At 44.3% G+C, this 23947-nt stretch overlaps 1 protein-coding gene across 1 annotated transcript in view; it reads left to right on the forward strand.

Annotated features, from left to right (window-relative positions):
• LAMA4 (laminin subunit alpha 4) overlaps positions 1 to 23947 on the forward strand; it is an 87202-nt gene that overhangs the window by 18462 nt on the left and 44793 nt on the right. Inside the window, exons 2-6 of the mRNA XM_068168093.1 lie at positions 616 to 717; positions 10828 to 10952; positions 15196 to 15276; positions 21299 to 21513; positions 22955 to 23050. Coding sequence (XP_068024194.1) covers positions 616 to 717; positions 10828 to 10952; positions 15196 to 15276; positions 21299 to 21513; positions 22955 to 23050 — 619 coding nt within the window. The remainder of the gene's footprint in view (positions 1 to 615; positions 718 to 10827; positions 10953 to 15195; positions 15277 to 21298; positions 21514 to 22954; positions 23051 to 23947) is intronic.

Here is a 23947-nt window from a genome sequence, read left to right on the forward strand (position 1 = left end):
GAATGGTTGAAGAACTGTTGTATCTGCCAGGTACTGATTACTTCCTGCAATGACAGTGGTTCACAGACAGACAGACAGACAGCCCTGCTTTGGCAGCCTCTCACAGCCAGCCAGCTTTCAACAGCACTGATCTTTGTAGACAGCTTTGTCTGCTCTAGGCTCTTCATCCAAAGCTCATGAAAGCTTTAATGTAAAATAAGCTTTCTGAAGTTTTTCTTTTCTTTTAAGTAAAGGCTATTCCTCTCCTGTAAATACACCTTCTTTACTGAATAAAAATCCTAATTTCTAGCTAATTTATCTCCTGGTACAAAATGCAGTGAGGCTCTGTCAGCTCCTCACCTGCAGGCAGGCACTGACTGCTGGCCAGGGGCAGGACACAGGCAGGAATGCCGACAGCTTAAATACAGGAATGTAACAAAGCCAGCACCATGGCAGGGAGTGAAAGAACAGACTGGAGTTCAGCTCTGTGTGTGGTCTGCTGTGATGGGCTTGAGCAGTGTGCTGTGAGAAGACCTAGTGGTTGTAATTCTTGCTTCCCCCCACCTCTCAGCCAAACCTAACTCTCTGAATGCCTGTGCATAGGCAATACTTGAGTTTTTATTTTTTTCATTGCAGGGATGCCAAGAAGGATTTTACCTTACCAGCTCTGGAATATGCTCTCCTTGCAACTGTAATGGTAATGCTGACAGATGCCTTGACGGATCTGGAATCTGTGTGGTAAGGAATTTCTGCCTTCTCTGCTGGTCCCTCACGGAATAATAGTACTCCTTTTCCTTTTTCTTTCCCTTTCTCTTTTCCTTTTTTCCCTTTCCCTTTCCTTTTCCCTTTTCCTTCTTTTCCTTTTCCTTTCCTTTTTCCTTTCCCTCTCCCTTTCCCTCTCCCTTTCCCTCTCCCTTTCCCTTTCCCTTTCCCTTTCCCTTTCCCTTTCCCTTTCCCTTTCCCTTTCCCTTTCCCTTTTCCTTCTTTTCTTTTCCTTTCCTTTTCCCTTTCCCTTTCCCTTTCCCTTTCCCTTTCCCTTTCCCTTTCCCTTTCCTTTCCTTTTTCTTTTCCCTTTCCCTTTCCCTTTCCCTTTCCCTTTCCCTTTCCCTTTCCCTTTCCCTCTTCCTCTCCCTTTCCCTTTCCCTTTCCCTCTCCCTCTCCCTCTCCCTCTCCCTTTCCCTTTCCCTTTCCCTTTCCCTTTCCCTTTCCCTTTCCCTTTCCCTTTCCCTTTCCCTTTCCCTTCTTTTCTTTTCCTTTCCTTTTTCATTTCCTTTTCCCTTTCCCTTTCCCTTTCCCTTTCCCTCTTCCTCTCCCTTTCCCTTTCCCTCTCCCTTTCCCTTTCCCTTTCCCTTTCCCTTTCCCTTTCCCTTTCCCTTTCCCTTTCCCTTTCCCTCATTTTCTTTTAATGATAGCATAAACCCTTTCACCTTCTTTTACTCTTGCATGAGGCTTCACATAAGAGAAATATTTCCCAGGCAAGCCCAAGAAGCCATGGTCTGACTCTTCTATTAACCCTAATTCTCAGTTTCAATACACAGCAAAAAGAGTGTCTGTACCACAGGAGATATTTTTGATGAAGAGCAATCACAAGTAGGGCCCAAATCAGCATGTTAACAAGATTATCCTGGCCAAATTTCATTCTCACTTACTTAAATTATCTCTGCAGATTCAAAACACTTCCTGTGTCTAGTATTTGTAATAGTATGCTGGGGAAAATTTTTAGTTTATCAGAAATATGGAGTCTTGTAAACCTCTGGGGAAAAAAAGAGGTCTAAATTCAAATGCATTTCATTCTCTTCATTTTCTTTCTGAACACAGTGCTGTATAGCATATAAACAATTTATAACGCTGAGTGACCCCTGTGAGTGCACATACATTGTAATTCTGCTGCATGGCAGCCTCCTGATGGGAAGGAACAACATGAGGAGGTTGAAATAATACACAAGGGAAGAGGGTGTTGAACTCCCAGGTATTCAGCATCCCAATTTCCCATATGCTCAATCGCACTCGGTGTCAGCTCATACAGAAAGCTGTGATTTAGCACTTGTAGCTGATCACTTGTAGCTCCAGTGCAAAAGTCATTCCAGTAAAACTAACCCAAATTGCTAGTGGGCAATCAGAGCAGTAATATACACAAAAACACAAAAGCAAAGGATGGAAGTTACTAGTGTAATGTATCTAAACCACACAGCAGGAGCTGGGCACTAGTGCACTCTTTACAGGCTTGTAAAGCAGGAACACACAGCCCAGAGCTCCTTGCTCTACCATGTGTTACTTTTGGCAAGTCATAAACCTTTGCCCTCAGTTTGTCTTTTCATAAAATGGCCTGATAATTTTCACATACTTTGCATTGTTTCATCCTCTATCAAGTTTTTAGTTACACAAATACACAGAGCCAGGCCCCACAGCATATTTCCTCCCATTTTTATTCCTGTGGGAGAAAGGCAGTGCAGCTGTTTAGCCCAGGAACAATTATTATGGCCTGGCCACTCTAGTGTCTAGAGGATTGGGTGGTTTCTGCAGAACTCATATTAGCTTAGTGTTTTAATACTAAATTTTGTAAGGTGGTTGCACACTGGCAGACATTTCCAGCTATTCTCTTCCACAGGCACAAGGATTTTGCTCATGGGATGATTGTCCTTTTAGTGTTGAGTGAAAGTGATGCCTGGGTGAAACTTGCAATGGAGGATTTGAGAACAAGAGAAAAAAAGCTTGACAAAGATCTGCTTCTGATGACTCCAGTGACCAGAAGGCTTCTGGGGAAGTGTTTATGAGGGAGGGAAGTCGTTATAGCTTTAGTTTACAAACACTACAGAAGACTTGTTTCCTCTGTTCTACAAAAACAAAGCTGATGTCAAGGGTTGAGGGCAAAAAAAACCCCAACAAAACCAAACCAAAGTTACAGTATCAGCAGCAGACAATCTGAAAGTATATGTGCATTCCTGACTGGTGCTTCTCCAGGATACTAAACTCTTGGAACCAGCCAGGTAGTGAAGAATAAAACTAAAAGCAACCCCCTAGTTTACTGCTTGGGCTCAAATAAGCCATTAGATGCCTTATCTGATTTAAGAAGCCATTAGCTCAGGCCATTCACTTCTGAATAGAGAGAAGTCTTAAGTGAAACAAGAGTGAAAGGGGGGGAGAAAAGAAACACTTAAAAACCCCTAAAAACAGAAAGAAATGAGGATTTAAAGGTTTAATACCATGAAACAGAACCAGAGATGCCTATGGAGACTACAGCAACAGGACTTACCTGAGGATTTGGGAATTCCCAGGGAAGATCAGAAAAACTATGATATTGGGAAAACACAACATGTGACTGAGCCTGGGAGAAGAAAAGCTTAGAGAGAGAGAGAACTTGAATTACAGCAGGAAGAAGCACATCAGATGAAAGAATGCAAATAATTCGGGAATAGGAGACTGGATAGTAGATAATGTGATTTGCATTAGAATTAGTGCACAAAGAATCCTTCCCTAAGGACCATTCTGGAGAAACACTGGGATAGATCTGCCCAAAGCCTGCTGGGGCTGAGGCTGGGGCTAAAAAGCAGTGAATTTCTGCACAGATAGGAGCAGATGGTATGAAGAGCTCACTGTTTTCTCGGTCCTCCAATTTTTAGGTAAATCACTGCAACAATTCTTGCAGTGGAAACTACCATACCTGATAGCAAGACATAAGGCTTTCTGCATTCAGTTAGCTTCTCTCAGTACAAATCTGCTATCTCCCTCCTTTTGAGGAGCAAGAGTGCTCTAAAGTTTTAGCATTTATGATTTCCCCACTGGCACCACGTTACCCTAACCACGAATCATAGATGTTATGGAATGTCCTTAGCCAAAGATCTTAGCAGAAGCTTAGAAGAACTAATGTCCACCAAAAGTAAAACTTTCCTTGCCTGCATGATTGTTCAGACAATGGAAGGATTCAAATGTGAAATACAAGTACCATTTTTTAAAGCTAACTCTGCTAACAGCGATGGAAGACAACACAAAAGTGACAACAAGAGGCTCAGGTGGTAGATAATTATTTTGTTAAAAGCAATAACTCTGCTATAGGAACTGAATAAAGGAAGAAGGGATTATGAAAATGAAAAAGTATTCTTCAAAAGGGATGAAATATAAGGGTCAGACACCACACAGTGCTCTAAGACCATCGTATTATGCAAATTCCCCAAATCAATTTGGTGAATGTAGTTCCCACAGCATACAAATCAATGACATTTCCATTGGCTTCTGCTCTGAAATAGAAATCAAGTAAGATTTAACCCCTATTAATGATGCCTGAGGTTGAAGTACCCATCTATAATTTCTGCTGACATAAATATCTATCTTAGGATTCTGTTTCAGAACTTCTCACAGCTTATTCATAGAGTGTAAATCAAATCCACGAGTCTTTAAAAGCTTATTGAATGTCACAATCAATGAAACAACAATCTCATGAGGTAACCAGGCAGCACAAATTACCACAGTCAGAACCTTTCTGGCATAGATGTCCACATAAAACTGGTGCAGAAGTCGATCACCAGGTCCTGTGATTAGAACTGGAGACACTCAGTCTCAAGCTTCGCCAGGGGAAGTTTAGGCTCGAGGTGAGGAGAAAGTTCTGCACCGAGAGAGTCATTGGTGATTGGAATGGGCTGCCTGGGGAGGTGGTGGAGTCACCATCCCTGGAGGTGTTCAAGAGGGGATTGGACATGGCACTTGGTGCCATGGTCTAGTCATGAGGTCTGTGGTGACAGATCGGACTCGATGATCCTCGAGGTCTCTTCCAACTTTAGCAATACTGTGATACTGTGATACTGTGATTTTATCAGGACAGAAAATCAGCCCAAGGGTTCAAAGAAGAGCAGCCAGCACAATTTATGACACAATACAATAGAGATCCCAAATAATGCTTCAGTTCAAAGCAAAGGAAGACACACCAAATCTTTGTACTGATCTTAGATTTTGGACTTTTCATGTAACTTCCTCACTTCTAGCTGAGAGAAAAGGAAGTCACTCGTAGGACCCTCTAGTTCCTGCAAGCTTGATGTTAACTGGGTGAAATTGTAACACTTGCAAGTGGCAGTTTGCACACAGGGATGCAGACACTTCTCCTGCATGAAGTCCATTGGGTGTTGCTGCTAATAAGGTGTGAAGACAGAATGTTTTGCTTTCACTTTTGTTGCTGTCTACCTAAACATTTCTAAGTGCTTTTCTTATCATCTCAGTCCTGCTTATTTGATCAGTATGCACATAAGGCATCCAAACATCAGGTATAAATAAATTAAAGGTATGAATACGGCCTTCTTGGAAGAAAAAAGGACAAAAGATCATAGCAGTGTAGAGGATAAATTCTCTGGTATCCTTTCCAGCCTTTTATGGAGTTTTTTACAATAGGGCATATTGTCATGTAATGATTTGTGTCTAAGCGTTTGGGTTTACAGCTGAGTGGAAAGGTTGGAAGGGATTTGGCAGTTCTGCCTGAGAGGATAATATGTTCCACATGACTGCCAAGGCAGGTCTGGAGAATCGCCAGTGGATCTACAACCATCCATCAAGCACATGCAAAAAGCCAGCAGGGAGCCAGCAAAACTCTCCAGCTTATTAGGTACTTCTGGCTTCACAGAGAGCCTTGCAGTCTATAGCTCACTCTTTCTTTCTATAAAGATGGCCTACATCTATCTACAGTGTCCTTGGTGATCGATGCTTGGAAAGCTCACCAAAATTACACCAATCTGGTTGTGTCCTTCTCTTCTCCAGAGTGTTTTAGTATGCAGTAGCTGCCAAAAGCTTCAGTGTTAATAGACTCATTTTCTCAGATATAGCTATTTCCCAGCCCCTCAGCTATGTTTAAACTTAGTATTCTGTTGTCCTAACTGGTTTACAATTGGGAACTTGCAACAGTCACCCACAACAATTTCCATTCCCTGCACAGCATCTGGGAAGCCAGGCCAAGACTGTGAGGAAGAGCTGTCATTGCTGTCACACCTCCTTGGCAGCGTTTCCCACAGTTAGCTAAGACAAATGAGGGACTGAGAAGGTAGAGGACCAGGTGATTTTGGCAAGACAGTAGCTGCCACTTATCTTATTACAGGGCAAGTTCTACAAACAAAACCTTTGACACAGAGGGAGTGTGTTGACCCAAACTGGATCAGAGTTTTGTTGCTCTCTTCATTATTTTAAGCTTACAGCTGTCTTCACTCCCGTAAAAGTTGCACAATGTTTCCTTTTAGTGCCTTATCTCCTTCTCCCATAAGAAATTCTGAAAGCTAACACTTCACCTCAACCACAGTGGCTGGAGAGAGAAGACTTGAAATCATAAACCTCAAAGATGAGAAAGATAACGCATGTAACATCTCCTGGATTTCAAGTCGCTGTGCTGAAGTACTCTTTTTTTCCCCCTATTATTATTTTGGGTCAGCAGTAAATTCTGGCATGCTGGCATGGGCAATGCTGTGCAGTTCTCTAACCTCAGACATGAGGGCATCTCCAAAGTTGGGAAAGTCTACATCTCCATCCAGACAGTACATCTCAGATCAACCTCTGCTGGCCCAGCAATAAACACAGACTGTACAGCAAGGTAAACCACTTTACCTGTATAATTTCTTTACTTATCCTTGTGTATTCTTCCTGCATTAACACTTTTTGGTGTTAATGGTCTTATAATTAAGACCATCTCTCAGAAGACCAAGAAATTAGGAATTTTAAAACAATTAACCCCAAACTCAACAGTTCCTGCTGTATTCTAACAATGACCTACAAGGAGAGGCTGAGGGAGCTGGGATTGTTTAGCCTGGAGAAGAGGAGGCTCAGGGGACACCTTATTGCTGTCTACAGCTACCTGAAGGGTGGTTGTAGCCAGGAGGGAATTGGTCTCTTCTCCCAGGCAACCAGCACCAGAACAAGAGGACACAGTCTCAAGCTGCACCAGGGGGAGTTTAGGCTCAAGGTGAGGAGAAAATTCTTCACTGAGAGAGTTGTTAGCCATTGGAATGTGCTGCCCAGGAAGGTGGTGGAGTCACCATCCCTGGAGGTGTTCAAGAGGGGATTGGATGTGGCACTTCGTGCCATGGTTTAGTCATGAGGTCTGTGGTGACAGGTTGGACTCGATGATCTTTGAGGTCTCTTCCAACCTTGGTGATTCTGTGATTCTGTGACTGCTTTCAGCTGCAAAGGAATATTCAAAAGTCCTTCCTAGGGGTTGAGGACATTTCATACTCACAGATAATCTGCAAGATCCTTGGGTTCCAAGGATTTTTGTTGTATTAACTGCTCCCAAGGTAGGGCTGAGTATTAATTTTTGGTCGCCCCTGGAGAGTCTCCATACCATTATGTGCCTAGCACAGGTGCTCTGCACCATTCTGTGGCAGGTCCTATCTTTCTTTCACTTTAGGGAGGAGGTCCAGCCTGTGTAAACTGCACCAAATGTTAGCCATCTGATGAAACAATCTCCTTGGAACTGCCTAGATGGTATGTGTAATGAAGCTGGTGCTTCTGAAGACCACTGGAGCTCCTCTCTTAAGTCCCTCTTCCAAAAATAAGGTGGGGCAAATTCCCAGCTATACTCATGCACAGAAAAGCATATTTGTCTTGTGCTGGGAACCTTGTCCTAGCACCACTGCCTGAAGAGAATCAATAAGCTTTTCACTGTTATTTGTGCAGAAGTGTATTTGCTGAGCAGAACTGCATCACACAAAGTGCTTTGTGGTCTCAGAACAGCAGTTCCAGCTCTATTTTCCAAGCAAATGAGTTCAGGAGCACAGTGCTGACAATCATTCCTAATAACCCCTCTACAGCATCTTTTCATGTATTATCTTGTGTGTATAGGTAAGTTACAATAAAGGGCAGGTAGAAATGCTCACCCTGATTGATGGTCCTCAGTGAAAGCAGTGTAGCAGGACCAGCTGAGGCATTTTCTAACACAGGAAAATGCACTCCAGCCACTCTGTCATCTGACAAGGCACTGCTGGTGTACTGATGGCTGAATTCTGTGAGTACACTTGAGTGAACCACTGAGACAGAAAATGCCATGAGCAATCCCATATGCAGTCTGCTTTATAACATCAACCAGAAATGATGCCTTTCATTCTAAAGCATGTATGAATACCAGGGTCAAGAATATCCTTTGCAACTCAGAGCAAAACACTTCCTTAGAATCCAATTTCACAAAAAATCCCTGTGAAAGGAATTCTGCTTTTTCCTCTCATCTTTGTTTCTCTGTCAAAAGTGATCCATTTAGAAGGAAAATGTTTTCCTCAAACTACCAAGCCAGTCCCTGCCATGGGCTGCAGAGATGGTCTCCTTCCCTGCAGTCTTCAGGATTTTCTCCCAAAGCTTATTGCATCCAGCAGTTTTGTTGGAGATGCAAGCTAGTGGAACATAAAATAGAAGGGCACTTTTTTAATCACTAAAAATGTTATTCTAAATACCCACAGGAGTTCATAGAATCAATGAGGTTGGAAAAGACCTCAGAGATCATCAAGTCCAACCTATCACCCAACACCTCATGACAACTAAACCATGGCACCAAGTGCCACAATCCTTTTTTGAACACCTTCAGGGATGGTGACTCCACCACCTCCCTGGGCAGCACATTCCAATGGCAGATTACTCTATGAAGAACTTTCTCCTCACCTCAAGCCTAAACCTCCCCTGGCACAGCTTGAGACTCTGTCCTCTTGTTCTGGTGCTGGTTGCCCAGAAGAAGAGACCAACCTCCACCTGTCTTCAACCTCCCTTCAGGTAGTTGTAGACAGCAATGAGGTCTCCCCTGAGCCTCCTCTTCTCCAGGCTAAACCACCCCAGCTCCCTCAGCCTCTCCTCACAGGGCTTGTGCTCAAGATCTCCCCAGCCTCATTGCCATTCTCTGGACATCACAGTATCACAGTATAACTTAGGTTCAAGTGTGTCAACATGTTCTAACATGTTAAATAAGATAAAGCTCCTTATACATAATAACTAGCCAAAGAAATGTTACTGAAGTGCCTCAAGCACTCCACTGACAGGATCTTTGGGGTAAAAGTGCATTTTAGCACTTCAGAGCTGAAGCCCTTCAGTCCAAAAGAGGAAAACCACTGCAGATTTATGGAGCAATATTTTCTGGGCCACTCTTCATCATAATAGTATCTGAGCCCTGGAAACCAATAGCAGATTTATTCTGATGTCAGCCATGTATTGTTTGGAGAGCTGAGGACAAAACAGGTGAAGTGAGCTGCCCAGAGAACCAGCAAAGAAAGTGATAAAGGCTACAGCTGAAAGCAGCCCCACTGGTGCTTCAGATACAGGATTGCTCTTTCTCTTCAAGCACTGAGTGCCAAGGCTCTCCTCTTTCTTGTGGTACATTAACATCATTTTTTCATTGAATAATGACAAATGCAAACAATTTTTTAAACTGCCTTAGCCTTCCAATGCCTTCTGGCTCAAACATGTGCCTCGTGGTCAGTGCACCCTTGCCAGAGTGTGAGACCTGGATGTCTCCCCAGCAGCTGCCTGACAGTCTGCCTTGATTTGCTCTCAGCTTCTCTGTTCTAACCAACTTTCTTTCTCCTTCCTTCTCTCTCTCCTAGTTAAGCTTTCTGTATTCTCCCATTTTAGAGCCTTTTACTCAGAATCATCTGCTGGGTTTCTGTATACTAAATGCTCTCCTTTTTGTAGCAAATATCACTGTGAAGAAACCTGCAACTATTGATGCCTAGTCTATGTAAAGATCCACTGGGGGGGAAATCACTTTTTTCCTTTCCTTATCATGTTCTACTTGCTGTCCCTGGTGAAATAAATAATTGCTGTGCAATGGATTCTCTGTGGCTATAAAAGGTGCAGCAAGGCAAGCAAAGTCTACTAGAATCAAAAGGGATCTGAGCTGAAGTAGTGAGTCCTAACGGGGGAGCTTTAATGGGATTCAACTAAGGAAGATGATTGGCTGAAAAAAACATCAGATGTGCTTTCAAAAGAGTGAGTGCCCTTTGCTAAAATGACACTTTTCAATGCAAGATTGATGATGTCTGCACACAGACTTAGGAAATGAAAACAAACCCAAAACATCAATGTTGCCAGGACTGAATTTTGCCACTAAATCAGTTGCAAGACTTAATACTTGACTATAAAACTCACTTAGCAATGCTTGTGCAAGTGAAATTATTATTAAATGTCTTCCCTAATCACATTCCTCTCTCCTCATACTCTTTTCTTCAGAGAACATACCATGTTTGGAGTAGAAAGTAAGTTGCAAATCTGTAGTGACTGACCCAGATGAAACATTAGCCTGGAGCCACTGAAGAACTTCAACCATGGAGAGGCCAATGTGCCCCTTGACCCATGCTGGGGAACTCCTTGCCACTTGCAGGCTCTCCTGAAACCCCACACCCAGATTCTACCAGGGAACTGCCTGCTGCTGACAGCGCAGCAGCTCCTGTGATGGGATTAAATGACTGCTGGAGAACAAACTTTATTTAGAATAAACCTTTATTTAGAATAAACCAAACCAGGTTGGAAGAGACCTTCAAGATCATCGCGTCCAACCTATCAACCAATCCAATCCAACCCACCCAAACAGGTGACCCAAACTGGGTCACCATAGTCATTTCCTTGCACCTGCACCAATCCTGAATGCAGCACAAGAGATCTCCTGCAGGGCCTGACCAAAGGTCTCTGTATCCCATATGGGGTCTCCAGCAGATGCTGTTTGGAGAGGGCACCTGGCCTGGCCTCTTTCTGAAGTCTCTGCTTCATACTCCACCAGGATTCACAGTTGTTGTATTAGGGCACATACCTCCTCAGCCCTTTTAACACCCATGTTGTCCATGAATTTCTCTAAAATGCCCCTTTCTCTCTCTGCAAATATTATCACCCCTCTCTCTCTTTCCCCTGAAGGACTGCCAGAGAAACACAACAGGACAGCACTGCGAGCGCTGCCCAGATGGCTTCATTGGTGACGTGGTCGGAGGAGTGCCCACGTTCTGCCAGCCCTGCCCCTGCCCCCTGCCAGCACTTGCCAAGTAAGTAAGGAGTTTTTGCTTCTCTTTGGCCCTTTCCAAGGTGGGATCAGCATCCCCTCCTGCACGCAGCAGACAAAGGCTGCTGCTCTTGCCACCCTGGGGAAAATAAAAGGACTACCAGCTGCTCACATTTATAAGCACAGGAAACAGCGTTCATTTAAAAGGTGTGAAATACCCTGAAGTGCTCATATCAACTCTTACCAAGAGGAATGAGAAAAGAGTTGATCAAATTCAAATTTGCCCTTTTTTTTTTTTTAAATAGGGGAGGTTATTCAGCTGTCTGGTTGCTTTTAAGAATGCTTTAGAGGCCAGTTCCTGAGGAAGGTGGCATCAGTGATGTATGTGGCTGAGACACAGACAGACAGAAAGAACAATCCATGGCCTCTGGAGGGTAAAACCAATCACACACACACACAAAAGCACAGCCTGGCAGGCTTCTGAGACAGCAGCAGTTGGATCTGGTTAGTATAGTCACAGTTAAAAGCAAAGGGCTAGAGGGTCCTGTGACAGGTACAGTGTCCCTTCAGCTGATGCCCAGCTACTTTTGGACAAGAAACTCTGAACTCTGATAGGAAACTAAGACACAGCCAAACAGCTCCAGCTGTTATCCTCTTTGTGTCTTCAGAAGAAATAAGTAACTGCAAACTAGCTATTAGAAATTGCTCATGGCACATCAGCAATGCAGCTGAAATAAATTAATGAACTTCCTCTTGCTTGAGGTCTGAGCTGTGAGAGAAAAGCATCTAAGCAAATCCCACTACACACAGAGGAGATGCTAGTAAATATTTGCCAATGGGTTGGAGCTGGTTTTTAGCAAGCTGTGTACTCCCCTTGTGTGGTTTCCCACTCTGCTTTCAGCAGAGCTTCTCAGCAAAGGGGAAATTCCTCACTGTATTTGTTTGCTGTTGCTATAGGATTACCCACAGAGCCTTCAGGTGGGGTGAGCTGTGTTGTGCTCAGCTGCTCAGTGAAACAGGCTCAAAATGGCCATGGAGGAAAATCACACCAGCCAAGTTCCAGCAGTTCATCTCTTGGCTCGCAGAGTGAACTGCAGACATGTGAGGAGGGCTGGGGGCTGTACAGCAGCTATTGTTGAAAAACTGCAGCTTTGCCTGCGTTAGAGAAAATCCTCCAGAGACAGGGAAAGAACCTGGCTTTGCTCACATGTAGAAAGGCTTAGAAGTGAGCAAGTTCTCAGACAAAGCAGACCACTTCCTCCAGTTTCAGTAGTGGCTGCAGGGCCAGAAATAGTAGAAACACAACAGTCGGAAGCGGTGCTTTTTCCTTAGGAAACCTATTGGGCACGAAGCAGCCACTTTGGTGTAAGGAATCATAGAAGCATTTCATCTGGAAAAGACCTTTAAGAGCATCAAGGCCAACCATTAAAGGAGCTGCTCTCTCAGCAGCAACCTGGGCTGCAAATATTTGAGGCATTATCACATGGTGAGACACACAGCCTGCTCAACATGGTCACTCAAGTATGGTCTAGCCTGTTCTCCCTGCAGTCTGATCTGCTAGAGCATGGCTGGGGCTTCATTCACCCAGTCCCCTGCCCACTCCTGCAGCCCAGCAGGCATGCAGTAGTGCACCCAGACAGGAGAGAGCTGGCCAGCCCACAATCCCAGCAGGACTCAGTGTGGTGGGACCCACAGGGACCTGAGCTCCAGGCTGTCTCTGCCAGTGCTATGGGAGATGGATGCAAAGGCCAAGGAGCAACCTGCACTTCAACACACTCTTTAGCCCTTCTGCTAGGGACATAACACTTCTAACCCAGACCACAAGAGGTAAGGAAGTCTTAAACACAAAAGGACACCATAGTGTGATTGGAAAAAGAGAACAAGAGCTGAGATGAGCCCAAATGCAGCTGCTTCAACATTAGCAGTGGTATAGGAATTGGACTTGATGATCCCCACTGAGTCCCTTCCACCTCAGGATATTCTATGCTCTGTGATACGTCACCCCTTTAAAACTACCTCAGTAAAAATCCACTTCAGTTGTTCAGGGGCTCCCCTTAGAGAAGTCTGGAAAGCAATAGTTAAAAGAACATCTGATCCCAATTTGCCTCATACCCCTTATTTAAATAACATGCAGAGATTGCTTGTTCAGCTTCTCCTATGAGAAAGATCTGACCACAGCCACAGCCTTCAGCTGGGCCTGGAACAGGCAAATAATAATGATTGAGCAACATCCAGCCTTGCATAACTAAACCCAATGAACAACCACTCCTCCTTTTATATATATTCAGTATTCAGTATTCCTAAGGTTGGAAGGGACCTCAAAGATCATCGAGTCCAACCTGTCACCACAGACCTCACCACTAGAGTAGGGAAGACACTACTGCCCACTGCAGGCTTGAACTTACAACCTTCCCATTAAGGGTCTTATGTGCTACCAACTGAGCCACCTTTGTAACCAATATATATATCCTCCATTAATCCCACTCCATTTATATTAAGGCAATACTGGGCTTCAACCAGAAAACAGAGAAGCATTAAAAGCCTTTGATAAAGCACATTCCAAGGATGTTGTTTTACTCTGGAAATAGCCAGTGAATTCAAAAAACTTAGACAAAGTAACCAAATCTGCAAGCTGTCAGACTCAGCAGGCACACTTTTTTTCCCCCCCTTAGGATTCCTCTGTATACCTCTAGATTTTTCTGTCTTCATCTCTGTTATCTTGGGAGCCTTTGGAATAACTTTTGGGCATTCCACATGAAGTATCACGTCACCTCTTTGGAATTAAACCCAAGGAGGATGGAGATTGCTGCACAGTCCAGCAGACACTTTCTTTTCAGACCTGGGGGAATTACATAAACTCTTTTTCCCTAAAAATTCCCCCCCAAAAAAATTAAAACATGAAACATCAGGAAGGCTTCAGTCTTTTTTCATAGCTTTCATCCACAGTGTGGGGGTTTTTTTGTTCAACTATGTGAAGGAATTAGCCTCTGTAAAAGGAGAGGAAGGCTGCCAAACTTTTATTATTTTCTCAACATGTTCTCATAAAAGTTTTACAGAAGTTAATTTGTGAATTCTGTCAGAAGAATCTCATTTTATGTTCTCTCTGGTTGTATGAAGTGGTTTGAGACAGCAGAGGTCCAGACACAGATTTATTCGACCCTGGTTGTCCAGCCAGCTGAGAAATGCTGGTAGGAACTGAAATAAAGCAGGAATTCTCATCACCTTTCTGTGCTGCTGCCTCCTGGGACAAGCAACATGTGGATCATGCTCTTTCCCATCTCCCAAGTCTTTTGTCCTTCTATGTGAAAGGGATGCAACCTGGCCAGAGCCGCCAAGCACTGCAGGGACTCAAGACCTGCGGTTTGCAATCCTGAGCCTGCAGCTGGCAGCTGCTGGCACTCACTACTCTGATCACATTCCAGCGCTGGCAGGAATTTACTCACACGTTGCAAACTAACTGGGAATGTTCTTAGGACTGTATGTCTTTATCCTGGGAATGTACTTAAGCTGTGTCCATCCATGTGTGTGAAGTGCACACAGTTAGCACTTTCCACATCTGGCTGCTGCTGCTCCATGGGCTCGTAAAACATTCTTTAAGCCCTCAAAACATAAGAAATCAAAGGAATTCGTGATTCAGAATCACAGCAGTGAAAATCACAGCCCAAGCCATTGCTGCAGTCAGTATTGCTGCTGAGCTGGTTGATTTCAGAAGTCCCAGGCTCTTTCCAGCTTACTCAGAGAGATGGTGGAACAGCCTCAATTGCCACATGGCATCGCTGTGGTCAGTTTTCACCACTCAGTGTTTCCAGACTGGATTTGAGTAAAATTGTAGGATTTACATAGGGAATAGCTGCACCCATTCCAGAATCTCAGTCCCTGAAGTGGCCACTGATGATGCCTTTCAAAAGCAATATTTTACCCTTTAGAATAAGAGACAGGAAGCAAGTAAATTTTCATGCCATACATATTTACCCTAAATCCCTTACCTGAAATGAGTGTTCCAAAACCTGGGGATCTGTCTGATCTACACTGCAAGGCAAGAATTCATTCACATCTGTATTTATATACCCCCATAGTGCTGTATCAGTGCTTTCTACACTAATTAAAAAGACATAACAAGGGATACAATGTGAATAACATATAGAACTTAAGAAGATCTGTTCAGCAATGTGTGACCAAGAGCCAGAGCTCACACTGACAGCAAATGTCCATAATGTAGGAAAGAAACACTCCCAAGTGTTTGCCATTTTCTTCTATTCTAACTATTTATTGTAATGAAATTCCAGCTTTGCAGTCTCCTGCTACAGAAAAGGTGGAAGTGTGCGCTGTGTCTGTAAGGAAAACTATGCAGGACCCAACTGTGAAAGGTAAGAAACTAACAGGGTGACTCTCTGCTCAACAGTACTGAAGTTCAGAAGGCACAGAGGGAATCTTGCCATACAGGAATCTTGCTCTTGTGTTTTCATCAGGTGGGATAATTTCTGTTAAAGGATCTCATTCAGTTCCTTCTCAAAACAAGCCCTGTGAGGAGAGACTGAGGGAGCTGGGCTTGCTTAGCCTGGAGAAGAGGAAGCTCAGGGGAAACCTTATTGGTCTACACAACTACCTGAAGGGAAGTTGTAGACAGGTGGAGGTTGGTCTCTTCTTCTGGGCAACCAGCACCAGAACAAGAGGACACAGTCTCAAGCTGTGCCAGGTGAAGTTTAGGCTGGAGGTGAGGAGAAAGTTCTTCCCAGAAAGAGTAATTGGCCATTGGAATGTGCTCTCCAGGGAGGTGGTGGAGTCACTGTCCCTGGAGGTGTTCAAAAAAGGATTGGATGTGGCACTTGGAGCCATGGTTTAGTAGTCATGAGGTCTTAGGTATTAGGTAATGGGTTGGACTTGATGATCTCTAAGGTCTTTTCCAACCTGGCTGATTCTATGAGTCTATGAAAAACCATAAGAACTTGCTATGGAGACAAGCCAGAGCAAGACATCTGTCATTTACATTGGATGTATTTTGATGGACTTCTTGCACTTTGTGTGCCTTCTTGCACTTTGTGTGCCTTCTTGCAGTGGTCTGCCTAAACTGAACACAATTTACAAATCAAAATGCAAAACACCATGCAGAGACAGCAGCTAAGTGGCAAATAACCACCACACAGACCCTTCATGCAATCCACTGCTCCAAAAGCTATAGCAAGCTTCCACCAAAGTGATTTTTCAAACAGGAATGAGGAAAAGCATTCTTGAGTCAAATTCTTAATGAGCACCTTTTTAGTGAAGTGTTAAATGCCTTTTATAGGCATAATCCCAGAAAGCCAAGCAAACAACCACAAGCCAGTGGTGATTTTCCATTTTCCCTTACACCCATAAACAGTTTCTAGTAAATACCCTCTAAATAACAAAGTACACAAATAATGGAGCCATTGAGCAGGAATAAAACTCCCTCTCCTGTCTTGTAAAAGGCCATCTTGCTCAGTATGAATACACATGGATGATGATTCAATGAATGGCAGAGGCCTGATTATAATTCTCCATGAGCAGCCAATAAATTAAAAGAGCTCTAACACAAAGGCTGAGGGGTACAGTGTGGCTCAGGCACTGGCTTACTGAACACCTCACTTTGTTTTTAAGTTAAAGCCCCTGAAGTATTTAAGACTTCAGTCAACTGTTATTAATGGGTAAGTCTTGAATTCAAATGATGCTTAACTATCAGAGAAAAACTATCAGAGAAATCAATATGAAAAAGGTAGGATAAAGACCAAAATAAAACCAACAGTGAAGGCTTTTGCCGCCACAGATGATGCAAAACATCAGCTTACTACCTCCTCATCACCAAGATGGTGACAGCAATAGTGAGAGCCCTTTAGACAGATGGCACAGGACTCCAGGACTCTGGCTGTATTCTTTTGTTCTCCCAAAATGTCAGATTTATACACAAAGGATAAAGCAGACAATTAAAAGGTCAGTGAGGTTTTCTAATGGTTATTAAAATGTCAGCCTAGACTACAAGCAATTCAAACCCTATGAAATGAGTAGGAGATGCATAGCAACGGCAGCAGACAGCATCAGCTTTGTTTCCTAGTAGTTACTACCCAGCCTGACACAGTGCATCTGTCTCAAGGAAGGCAAAGCTGTGTAGATGGGTTAGGAAAAGCTACAGAAAGACATCAGCCTGTGCTGGTTACTGGGTTAGTCCCTGAGTAACTGCTGGCCTAAAAGGCAAGCAGTGACAAATGGCACCTTCCTTCTAGGAGGCTCCTGGTCCTGTGCCTGTTTGTGTCAGAAAGAGTAAAAAGTGTTTCCAAAACTAATGAGAAACACATTGCTTGTCCCACTGCTGCCACTGCTCCCTGCTCCCACAGGCAGCTATTGTGCCATCACCATGCTAGCAGAAGGACCAGGGGATCCTGAGAGAGAAGGAGCATTGCCCTGTCCATCCCTGCAGCAAAAATAGCAATTCATGCCCCCAGGGAGAGGAAGGCTACATCCCGCTCACTGCACTCCACCCCCACCCCCAAGCTGGTTGCAAGGATTGGTGACAGGCACCACAGGGGCAGGAGCTGCAGGACATCCCTCCACAGGCAGTGTGTGGGATCTCAGAGAGCACACCAGGGGCAATCCGCTCCATTTCCTCTGGCATTCGTGGAGGAGGAGGAGGACTTCTTGTGCTGCTCCAGTGGCTTGGCACAAACCTATCCAGCTTAGGTTTGCCAGCAACTGCTGTTGTGAAATCACAGAGAGGCCTCTGCCAGGAGCTGAGAAAAACAGCTTCCCAATTCAAAATTTAGGAGTGAATCATTTTGCTCCTGGACTTCAGCCATAGGGCATTAAGGTGGTGGCAGATGAAATCCAGGTATTGTTAATGCCCAAATGTTAAAAGAGATAACTAAAGAAATGATACTTTTGTGTCCAAAGGGAAAAGGCATTGCCAGGGAAGAAGTTAATTCCTAACCTACCAATAATTATAGGAAGAAAAGGAGGCTGCAAAGTGAAACAAAGATGATTTAAAAGTTTTATTATGGGAGAGGAAATAGTCTTGGTTAGCAACAAAGATTCTTTTCTTGATACCATAGAGGAAATGACATTTGCCATCAGCCTTTACTGTTTCAGGCCATGAAGTCCAGAGATAGAGCAGTGTATCCATCCAGTAGCCTCTGCTCCCCTCAAGTGCCACCAACTATTCAATACAGATTAAGTGCAGTTCAGCCCTGTGAGTGGCAAAGGGGAAAGTGAAAGTGACAGATTTATTTTGAGCTCTAGAAGTTTCTGTCTGTTTCAGATGGTGACTCCAGATGAGGAGATATGGCTAATAATGTGAGTCAGATGGCCAGTAAAAGCAGCAGCAGCTTACAAAATGTATCTGTGTGGATGTGAGGATCTGGCCACTGCATCTCTGGCCAGTGAACTGATTGGCATATTTCAGAAAATAAGAAAAAAAGATTACCTTGTCCTGAGGAGAGGGCAGACATTGTGAGTCTGATGGGAACAGTGCATAGATGGTAGATGCTGCCTGAAAGCTAGGGCTAGATAGCGGTGAGCAAAACACCAGTCTGATCCCAGCACTGCATAGTGGCTCTGTCATAGAATCATAGAATCAGTAAGGTTGGAAAAGACCCCAGAGATCATCAAGTCCAATCTGTCACCCAAGACCTCATGACTAACTAAACCATGGCTTCAAGTGACATATCCAATCCCTTTTTGAACACCTCCAGGGACAGGGATTCCACCACCTCCCTGGGCAGCACATTCCAGTGGCCAATTACTCTTTCTGGGAAGAACTTTCTCATCACCTCCAGCCTAAACTTCCCCTGGCACAGCTTGAGACTGTGTCCTCTTGTTCTATTGCTGGTTGCCTGAGAGAAGAGACCAACCCCCTCCTGGCTACATCCTCCCTTCAGGTAGTTGTAGACAGCAAGAAGGTCTCCCCTGAGCCTCCTCTTCTCCAGGATAAGCAATCCCAGCTCCCTCAGCCTCTCCTCATAGGGCTGTGCTTGAGACCACTCCCCAGCCTTGTTGCCCTTCTCTGGACACATTCAAGAGTTTCAATGTCCTCCTTAAATTCAGGGGCCCAGAACTGGACACAGTACTCAAGGTGTGGTCTAAACAGTGCTGAGTACAGGGGCACAATGACTTCCCTGCTCCTGCTGGCCACACTGTTCCTGATGCAGACCAGGATGCCATTGGCCTTCTTGGCCACCTGGGCACTGTGTCTTGGTGGCCACGTTAGAGAGATGATCATTTGAAAAATACCTACCTACAGAGAATCAAAAAGCAACTCTGCAGGGTTTTGAGAACACAGAGGAAATCAAATGGTTCTACAGAAGAAAATAAAGTTAAAACACAAGAGAGTTTTTATTTGTTCAAACTTTATAAACCTACTGAAATTCTGAAATCTGGGGAAATGATACAATGGCTGAAATACTGAAGATTATAGCAAGAGCTTTGGCATGACTAAAAAGCAGCATTGTCCATCACTGCCTGCTCTTACTCCCATGGGGATGGGGAGTGACTCCACCAGAGCCAGTGAAATCACCCTTTGTGTCGCAGTCACGGTTCTTGGAGGGCTGCACAGAACTCCAGGTCACACTTTTATTCTCTACATCTGGGTCACCCCAACGATAAGATCTGCACCAAATATTCTGGCAGTGCTGCAAAGAGACAAACAGAGTCTTTGTCACTGACAAAAGCAGTATTTGAGGCATCCAAGTGGTTTATATTAAGATGCTGAAAATTTTATGTGTTTTTGACTTTGAGGGTGCAGAACTGGAACATGAACAAAGCAGTGCTGAGGAAATTACACTATTAAAGCAAAAAAAAAAAAGTCAGGAAATGTAGGAACAGATCAAAACTGGAAGCTTTTATCAGATCTCCCACATTTTCATCATTCAGACACAGCAGAACTTCTATTGACTATGATTTTAGAACACAACAGACCACAGCTCAGGTCCCTGACCAGAACCTGGGAAACTGCAGCTAAACTTCCTGAGAAGTCACCTTCCTCGTGCACAAACAGCAGAACAAACAGCACCTTAAAACAGGGCCTTGTGGAATGGAGAAAAAACAGCAGGTTTATAAAACAGGATGAAACACAATTCCTCCTTGCAACAGTGCAACTATTTCTCTAGTTAGCACCAGATAGTTTTTCACTTCCCTGCAGTAATTCTTCATTCCCAGTTTGGGAATACGAGTCTGTGATCTCCACACCTCAGGTTGCTGGGTTATAGACCCTCCTATCATCTCACAGTGACACCATGAATGGCATGGGTTGCCCCTGTCCTGCTAGCTGACTCCTCCACTGCTGCTCCAGCTGCCAGCTCCTCCAGCAAAGCCCTTGCTCGCTCAAGGATTTGCTCCTGCAAGCTGCTCCATGCCCACACCAGTGCCAGCACTTCACCTCGCTGGTTGCTCTGCAGATGCTCCTCTGGCTTGTAGGATTAAGCACACTCACTACTACCAGCAGAAACTCCTTTATCTGACACCCTCTCTTTCCAAATAACGACACCAAGTCTATCACCTGTGTTCTTAGGTCAGGGCCACTGGTCACCCAGGCCTGTTATGCATCACCTGTTGCTCTAGACTTTCAAAAACCACCACAGTGTCAGCTTCCATTTTAAGATGTAGAAAGTTTTCCACTGAAATGCTTTTCAAACATGCTGAGACTTGAAAGGTGATTTGGACCCATTTCAGGTCTTCCTTGTGGTGCTTGTTACCTTCCTCCCTCTCTCCTTCTGCAAACCAACAGAGGAATCCTCCCCTCCTGTGCTGGTCACTGCTCTCAGCCTTTTGCCCTCAGCCAGCAGGTTAACATCAAACACGTCTGAAAAACAGAGCCTGGTTTAGTGCCTGTTCTGTTTTGCAGAAACCAGGAACCATCCCAGTGCCTCACCACAGAAGTATTTATGTAAACCTTATCTGCTCAGTACTTTGCTACATGCATTTTGGTGGAAATAAGGTCTGAACTTCCTCTGGGTTTCAGCATCATGACATGCAGCCTCTTACCCAGTTTCCTATATAACACAATATAGTTGGTGAGATCCAAAGCCAAAAGAGATCAAAATAAACACTAGAGCTGCCTCTCTGCCAAGGTCATCCTGTCACAGGTTTTAAAACAATAGGGAACAAATCATTTTACTGCTAAAGACACCCATGAAAAATAATAATCAATGCAGACTGGTGTGATTGAGATCCCAGCAGTGCTCAAGAAGGGAGAAATTTATAACTGTACAGACTGGGATTAGAGCACAAAACATGCCTCTGCAGGAATACAGCTCCCCATTTACCTTCTGTTCAATAGCAGTGCAGGCTGTCATCGATTCCTGGTGACATAAACAAGATCAGAGAATAAACGGTGCCGCAGATGGGAATGTCATCGCTCCTCATCGCTGGCCTTGCTCTTCCTTTCAGGTGTGCCCCTGGTTACTATGGGAACCCTCTGCTAATTGGAAGCACTTGCAAAAAATGTGACTGCAGCGGCAACTCCGACCCAAACCTGATTTTTGAAGACTGTGACGAGGTGACCGGCCAGTGCCGCAACTGCCTGCACCACACCGCGGGCTTCAGGTGCGAGCGATGCGCTCCAGGCTTCTACGGGGACGCCAGGCTCGCCAAAAACTGCACAGGTAGCGTCTGGAGTCTGGCAGAGCCGAGCCAGCCTGGTGCTGTGGATCACCTCCCAAAGATCAGTGATGCCTGAAGCTGCCATTGGACACCTGTGGTCCATAGAGGAAGGGAGTGCTCCTGGCCACATGCCTGGCAGGATAATTTGGATTCCTGTTCAGTGGGATCATCCCAGGCACCAGCACTCTCTCCTTTTCCCGTGAGGAAGTCTCAGACCCCAGAATGCAGCATATGAAATGGAATGGAATGGAATGGAATGGAATGGAATGGAATGGAATGGAATGGAATGGAATAGAATAGAATAGAATAGAATAGAATAGAATAGAATAGAATAGAATAGAATAGAATAGAATAGAATAGAAGTGGAGTGGAGTGGAGTGGAGTGGAGTGGAGTGGAGTGGAGTGGAGTGGAGTGGAGTGGAGTGGAGTGGAGTAGAGTAGACCAGACCAGACCAGCGTGGAATGTAAATACAAGTGTAATTCCTGGAGCACAATGAATGGGTTGCAATAAAAGAGAGCAGTAAATGATTCTGTTATATGAGATTCTGCTGAAACCATGAATCACAAGAGCAAAACAAATTGCAGATAAGCCACTGCTGCTCTCATGTGCAGCCTGAGTTTTTGTTATTCTTTCCAAGTGTTCCAAGACAATTTTAATCTTTAAAATAATATATTTGAGAAGGCCAATTAAACCATGAAAGGAACACTTTAGATTAAAAATTGCACTTTTTGAAAACCACTTGTGCTTACTCAAGTCTCCAGAAATGTGAATTCTCATTTAGTCTTCATTGTTAAGTGGTAGGAGATATTTACTTTTTGATATACCCAAGCTGTGGATGGAATTGGAGTCCACCATCAATCCCTGACAGCTGGAAAGCTTATTTAGTGGCAGCCTGAGACAGCATTGATAAATTCCAGAGGGCTATGGAGAGATTCATAACTAGTGATTAACTTCAGCTGTACCCCTTGTCTTAGCCCATCTCCTCAACACCACCCTCACCAGATGGTGATGGCTCAGAGCTGGAAGGGTCAGTGTAGAGCCTCCCTAGATAAGAAGTCAGAGTTGCCCAGCTGATCCATCTCTAGCTGGGCCACGACAGTCTAGAGAGGGTGATGCTCAGGGATGGGCCAGCTGGGCAGCTCTGGCCTCCCTGCCTCTGCTTGTGATCAGCTGGGGAGGTTTAACAAGTGAGTTTGGCAGAGGCTTTCAGGTTCTGTTTCCCACTTCATACTTTACCTGGTCCAATTTGAACTACAGTGCAAAACCCAACCTTGTCTACATACTGAAGGAAAAAATTCACTCAAAGAAGTCCCTGAATTTGGTTTGACTACCCATGCACAATTCTATTTACAATCACTTCAGTAGTCTTAGGAGGGGGAAAGTGAGTTGTACATTTTGAAGATTCTTCTTTCAAAAATCCTTTCTTTTTTTTTCCCCCTCAGAATGTAACTGTGGAGGCAGAATGTGTGACAGCCAGACTGGAGAGTGCCTTGCAGACAGTCCTGAAGCTTCTACTGGCACAGACTGCCCCACCATCAGTAAGAAGATTATCATGAGCATACCAGAAATTAACATCACTCTTGTATTTAGATGTATATAAAGTTGAGGGCGCAGTCCTCCAGTGGGCTCAGGGCTTTGGCCTTGGTCCCACAGTTCACTTAAACATGTGAACATCCACAGTGCCCAGCTGGTTGAGCATATAAATGCATTCTCACTTGCCTGACTGAGTCCATCCCACTCTGTGATACAGACTGAACATTCAGGTACAAACCACACAGCAGCAGAGAAGTGTCACCAAAGCCACTTCTGCAGACTCTGAGGCACAGTGCTTAAAAAGTTACATTCTGGCCCTAAAAACTGCCACCTCAATTGCCATATTGCATATAATTTCCAGCTGTCTAGGTGTACACCTAATATAAATTGTTGCTGTTGATAACTTGACATGCATCCATCAGTCAGTTGCTTTTCCATCTCCCCTGTTCTAATGGCAGGAAGCCTGAGGAGTTTCCAGAAGTACTCTATTGTAACTACTGGTAACCACTGATGTGTTGTTTTAATGCTAGAATAATTATGCAGCACACATGGGTTCCCAAACCAGCTTCCAAGGAGATGAGTCATGTGCCTGGAAGTGCAACCAGAAGGAAAATATTTGGGAGCTGCTGCCATCAAAAATACAGACCACACAATACCAAGCAGAATTTTCTGCTGGAATCTTTGTTTGACATTCACCTAAGTCTCTGGCATGTAGTGGTGGTACCGGTGTTGTTATAACAAGGTGGTATTGCAAGCATTCAGCAGGAACAAGGATATAGTTCTGCCCAAGTGTATTCTAAACATGTTGTAATTGTGTTTTCAAAAGTTGCCTTCCTAATCAAACAGCCAAGAGCAGCCAAGAGCCCTTCTGTGGGACATCCGTACTTCTCATACCACTAAAT

This window comes from Melanerpes formicivorus, unplaced genomic scaffold, assembly GCF_026170545.1.
Source record: "Melanerpes formicivorus ecotype bairdi unplaced genomic scaffold, bMelFor1.0.p_v2 SCAF_131, whole genome shotgun sequence".
Classification (NCBI taxonomy): Eukaryota; Metazoa; Chordata; class Aves; order Piciformes; family Picidae; genus Melanerpes; species Melanerpes formicivorus.